At 45.9% G+C, this 6,345-nt stretch overlaps 1 protein-coding gene across 1 annotated transcript in view; it reads right to left on the bottom strand.

The window, feature by feature from the left end:
- Window positions 1-5,975, bottom strand: part of RSU1 (Ras suppressor protein 1) — a 104,032-nt gene extending 98,057 nt beyond the window's left edge. Inside the window, exons 1-2 of the mRNA XM_039549725.1 lie at window positions 5,900-5,975; window positions 5,513-5,624 (exon numbers count right to left, since the gene is read on the bottom strand). Coding sequence (XP_039405659.1) covers window positions 5,513-5,621 — 109 coding nt within the window. The 5' untranslated portion in view covers window positions 5,622-5,624; window positions 5,900-5,975. The remainder of the gene's footprint in view (window positions 1-5,512; window positions 5,625-5,899) is intronic.
- Between the last annotated feature and the right edge of the window lie 370 nt (window positions 5,976-6,345).

Here is a 6,345-nt window from a genome sequence, read left to right on the forward strand (position 1 = left end):
GAAGCATTATTCTCACTACTCCCTCTCCTTTTTTGTCCCACTACTGTATTCTTCAACTGAGACTATTTTCAGAAAGGTTTCTTCTCTCACACCTATACAGAACAGAACAAAGTCCATATCAAAAATTTCAAGGCTGAAATCCCTAGACCAAAGACATTTGAATCTGTATTTTACTGTCCAAATTTGACTGAAGTCTAGACACCTTGTCTGAGACTCCACTATCTCAGTCAATCCTGATGCATGACAAAAAAATCCCATGGCATCTTTGACCAGCAACAGCAGGCTGACATCCCCCAAAGGAGCAAGAAAGGCTACACTCCACTACTATTTTGAAAAGAGCAAAGTTTTAGGTGTCTGTGCTCTGGACTACTTCCAGCAGCATTTTAGACATACCAAGACAAAGAGATACTTCAGTCTTGAAAGGTCCAAAGCTACCACCAGTTCAGAGACAAATTTAAGAAAGGGAGCCACGATAAGAGAGCAGTACTTGCTCACTCCTTACACAGAGGGGAATTTGCTCACTTACATTAAACTGACCTGTGTCAAACGACCAGCTCCTGGAAATGACATGTTTTCCAGTACGCTGCCACATGCCTACTCCTGTGAAAAGGACTGTGTTGTGGGAACAGCTGACTGAGATTTACCTCATCCTATATATAAAGTCATTCTGCAGGACAACTAAACCATCAAGTCTTGATATCAAAGAAGATACTTGTCTTAGGCAACTGATTAACATCCGCAAGTAACATCTAGAAGGCTAAAGGGAGCCTGGTGGGGCAATTTTGATTTGGATGTACACAGTCCAGGTAAGCATAACACACAACAGGTCAGATGACTCATCCCGAGCACCAGTCTGCCAAGAATGGAAGGGCACTGAGATACCCCTGGGGAATTGCTACAGCCTATGATGCCATTGGAGGAGCTTCTGGACACTGCCTTGATAACATTATAGTCATTAGCATACAGGCAATAAGTTACTATGATTTCATGAATGCACCAGATACTCACACAGAAGTCTGAGGGTCAGGACAATACCTACTGCCAGAGCAATTGACTTCCACAGTAATCACAAACTCTCATTATGGTCCCAGTCCCTCTATTACTTCAAAACAGAGCGAGTCAAGGGAAGAACATTTAGGTTCTTCCATTTTGGCCCTAATATCAAGTCTCTTCATATACTGCAGTCGTGCACTGCAAGTTAGCTTTACAAAAAATATCTGGATGACAATACTCAACCTAATTATTAAGGAAAAAATAAAACAAATAAAAACCCTGTCAAAAAAAAAAACAAAAAAAAACCCAAAAAGCCTGACAAACCAACCAAACAAAAGCAAAATAAATTAGAAAAAAAACCCCCACACCCACAAAACAGGAAGACCCCAGTGACTTTGCTGAGCCAAGATAAGACACTGCCTGTCCCACTGGAGGAAGTTAATGCAGGATGAGCATTACAGTATTGTTACAAGTAGCCTGCCTCTCCATCTTACAGTATTGTTACAAGTAGCCTGCCTCTCCATCTTCTGTCCTTTGGTTATTTTAGGAATGAACAATTTTATAAACACTAACTTTCTGATAAATAATTCTAGCCATGTTAATTCTTACCATGCAAGTATGTACTTTATTCAAAATATGAATAGCTTACAGATGGAATGATAATGAGAGCCAATTAACACATAAATAGGATTGCATCCAATATTCCTTCCCTGACAACAGAGCAGATGTCACAAGTTATTTGGGCAGAATAATTCCTTCATTCTTAGCTTCTCCATATCAGTCAGTTAAAAGACACATAAATGAGACTGGTCCACACTCTAAGAACAATCCCATAGTTGCTGATGGCTGTTCAAAGTCCTACCAATAAATACTAGGGAAAGGGCACATCATTCCCTACTTGCTGAACCTGCTTGTTCAGCCTACGGGATGTCTATTAATGCTCTCTACCATTACCTGTCCATGGTGGACACAGCTTTATAAACAAATGTCATCTATTTATTCCACAATATGAAGGCAAAAAAACCCAAACCAACACAACAGAACACTTCCATGGAGCAAGACATTTTTTAACACTATTTATGCACAGAGGATGCACAACTATAGTATAGATGTGCACACAGATGGTGTAACTGTTGTTTTCTCATATGCTGGAATAATAAGAAGAGTCTTTAACACTTAAAATTGTTTCACACAGTCTTAGCATGACAAGCTAAAGAACAGAACACTTAGATCAAGGGATATTTTTTGTCTCAAATTAAATCTCTTTTCTACAGAACGTCTGAAAAAGGGTTCTCATACTACAGTACTGAAAGCATCAGAAATTCAGATGCTCTCAAGGTCTGTAACACAATTCTAGTTTGTACTTTAAGTCATTAGGAGAAAACATGGAAGTGCCCGGCTTCAAGAAATATTCCAAAAACAGAACTCGACTTCTAATGACATTAATGAACTCCTGATTTAGAAGTGGTTCAGGGACTACTTAATTTTTCTTTGTGAATCTGAATGCCACATTGTAAATAAGCTAGTAACCACACTCTTTCTTTGCTAAACATGAAAGTGGGAAGAGATGTAAAGGTTGCCAAGCTTCCAGGTCTAAGCTAACTTGTCAATCTCCTTCCAGATAGAAGTGTTTCATCCTTAATTGGAAAGAGACACCGATATTTGACAGAGGCAAGTTTTGTCTGTTTCGTCTCTCCAACAGCTGCTACAGAGGGTGGAAGTCAATGCAGAAGAAAATCAGAGTGACTGCCCTGTACTGCAGCAAGTCATTCACTAGACTGAAAAAAAAAAAGCCAGAAGAGAATCATATCCAAGACAGGGCATATATTCCCCTTTGCTCCTCTTTGCCCCCACATAACATCAGTTTTCTCTATCACTTACATTTTGCTGGGTTTTTTTTCTAAACACACATGACAAGAACAGGGCTACACCTAAGGAAAAGGATTGATTGGCACACTGAACAGATGTTACATGGTATACTTGTTCCAAATCCTTGTGCCTGTATTAACCCTAAGTGAATTAACTTAAGAAAGCTTAAATACAAGCTCACTAGTCATTCTGCAGCAAGTACTCAAATGTGCAGTGAGACAGGGCTTGGTCCTGTCCTTGAAGAGTAAGGACTATAGGGACCAGCTTACCTTTAGGGGATATTTGGCACCTCTGGTAGGGTCATTCACAACCACTAAATAATTACATGACACAAAATCCTGATCAGGGGCTATTGAACACTGTAACTCAGGCATATCTTCCAACCTACTAAGTCCTTAAAACTCAAATAGTCAAAGACATTCCCTACAATCGTTATCTAAATTACCTTAACTCTCAACATCTGCTGGTGGCCCTCCTTAGAGATGAAACCCTGTGCAAGAAGAGTCACTGGACATGAATAGTCATGATTGCTTTTAACAGAGATCTTTACTTCATGATCTTTTACTTCAGGAAAAAAAAATAGCTGAAAAGGCAAGCTTTAACACCGTCCTGGAAAGGTGTGCAAAACACAGAGAAGGAAAGGTACCAGGTCAGTCTCCTTTAGTTTACATGCCAGTTCTGAGAGCCAGAGAAAACCCAAACACCCAATCTACATTAGAAAAGACCATCCATTTGGAGTCAGATGACAGGGGTTTGAAAACAAGTTTAACACTTCCTCAAACCATTACCAAAAATTCAAAAGTAATACCTATTCATTATTTTTTATTTGGCAGAAGGTATTCCTTCTTCAGAAGGCAAATACTTTCATGGTAGAAAAAAACTCCAAACCCAAAAAACACGACTTATCTGTTCTCTGTCAGTGACCACAATAACTGAAAAAGCAATTAGTTTAACAGAAATCAGCCATCATTTCCCCCTTCCCTAACTTTCATCCCAAATTGAAGAAGGCCCCAAATCCCCATGCTAGATCAAGTCACACAACATGTACCAGGAGTATCTGCAGAGACCCCTCTGATGCAGTCTAACTAGGGTACCACAAGTCTATACCCCATGTAGGGAGATCCCTGCCAAAGACATTTCAGATGCTTAATTAGCAACCTGGTACCAGGGAACATCTGGGGACCACAGTGTTCCACCTTGCGGTCCCTGGCCCTGCCTGAACAACAAATCCTAGAGAGTCTTTGTACAAGAAAAGCTTTTTTTTTTAGGATTATCAATGTGCTTCAACATTATCCTTTCTCTATGCTGAAAGATCAAAGCTGGTTAATTAATTATGCGTCTAGTGCTGATAGAAGGCACCAAGTCTACTTAACAAAAGCAACAGTACTCTGTTGCTGCCCCATATACTCGACAGATCTAAGTATAGTTCTGAAAATTAATCTTTAATTAATGTGAGCTAAACACTACTTTGTCTCAAATAAATGCTCATCCAATAAAAATGCAGTCACTATTGAATGTGAGCTCACGTACATAGTCCTTACACCACCATCTTCCCAAAGTTCCATGCACCACCCAGAAGCAGGAAAAGAGTAAGTACAGCACGAAGACTAAAGTACAGAACCTAGTTCTGCAAAACTGTACTTAAGACTTCATCCTTTATTGATGTGCTTGAAGACACCTTGATGCGCTCTTGACACTGCAGATAATGGCGCATTGGTAGGGAGCCATACCCTTCCCTGTGTTCATATCTCTCTTGTAAGAAGAGTTAGGTACATTTGCTTCTGGCTGCTATCAAGTTTAACAAAGTAAAGAGCTAAACCAGGATACAGTCAAGTTTTAAGTACATTGGTTGGTTGAAATTCTGCTTTTTTTCCCTCATTGCATCACGCATTTAGAAAAATTTCAGCCTGTGGCACACTACAGTCAGTCACAACTTTAACTCCCTGAGTATTGGCTGTGCCATACCATCATGTGCATTTTAGCAAGGCAAAGATACCTGACTTGCTCTTCGTTTATGTGTTCTCCAGAACTGTAACAGCATGTTGTTATTGGTATGCTGTATTTACTGTAAATTAACTACAGCAAATGTACCGTACCAACAGCAGCACCCTGCCATGGTTCAGGAAGCATGTGCAACTGCATAATACCCAAAGCATGATGTTGCTGTATCTGTGTATTACTGTCCTCTCCTTCAGAGACCAGCCACGCGCAATTGCAGGCTGATGTCACCCTATCCCTTTCAAAAACCAGTGGGGATGCTACGTGGCTGGCGATTTTTGTTTCAGTAGCACGACGGAGAAGAGGGAAAGTCTCCCCATCAGTCAAGTGCTAGAATGCCAGCAGTACGACAGGGAACGCTGAGCCCCGGTGCGGGGCTCCCCTGGACACACGCACGGCTCCTTGCGGTGCTGCCGGCAGCCTGATGCGAGGCGTTTCGCTCAGCCCATGGATCTCTCACTAAGCCCCCCATGCCCAAAGGCCACCCCCGCACCGAAGAGTCCCGGGCGGCCGCACCATCGCAGCAGGGCCGGGGCAGCGGCCGGAGCGGGGCGGGGCGGCCCGGACACCCCGCGCCCAGGGCCGGCCCTGCTCGCCCGGGACAAATAAGGAAGTTTCCGCGCTTTCCCCGCCCGCCGCCGCCGGTACCTACAGAGGCCAGGCACGTCCAGCATGCTGGAGATGCCGCGGTCGCACATGTCCACCTCGGGCTGGTTCTTCTCCCTGCTCTCCTCCACGATCTTCTTCAGGGACTTGGACATGGTCTAGGCGGGGCAGAAATGGACACCGTGAGCCGGGCGGCGGGGGAAACCGCCGGGGGCTCCAACCGGAACAGCGCCGGGACAGCCCCGTCTCGAGGGGTCCGAGGGCAGCGATCCCCCTGTCCGGCGCCGCCGAGGGGCCCCGCCCCGTCCCCTCCCGCCCCGCCCTGTCCGCCGCGGCCCGCCCCAGGCCGGCGGAGCACTGCCCGGGATGCCGGCGGCTCTCCCGGCCCGGGCGGAGGACAGGCCCGGCCTGGCCCTGCCCCGAGGGCACTCACCGCACGGCGCTCCGGTGGGAAGCGGCGGGACGGCGGGCGGATCCCACGGCGGGACAGCGGGCGGGTCCCGGCGGAACCCCGCCCCGCCCCGCCCCGCCCCGCCCCGCCCGCTCGCCCCCGCGCGCAGGCGCAGCGCAGCCCCGCCCGCACTGACCGGCGGGGGCGGGAGCGGGAGCAGCGCCTGCCGGAGCCGGCGCGGCCCGGAGGGGTCGGGCCGGGACGGTCGGAGCGCTCCGGGTTTGGAAAGGCTGCCGGAGACAAAACACATGATCGCCAAAATAATCCACAGCAAAAAAACCCGGTGCATTTAACCAGCGGTTTCCTTTTCTTCAGCTGCCTTCATGGATTTTCTAGTCGGCTCTAGTAGCAATACCGGTCACAAGGCTGTGTCCGTGTTCTGAGCACTTGTAACTGGCCTCGACAGACCTTGGCGTTGGAGTTACAGC

This window comes from Corvus cornix, chromosome 2 (genome assembly GCF_000738735.6).
Source record: "Corvus cornix cornix isolate S_Up_H32 chromosome 2, ASM73873v5, whole genome shotgun sequence".
NCBI lineage: Eukaryota > Metazoa > Chordata > Aves > Passeriformes > Corvidae > Corvus > Corvus cornix.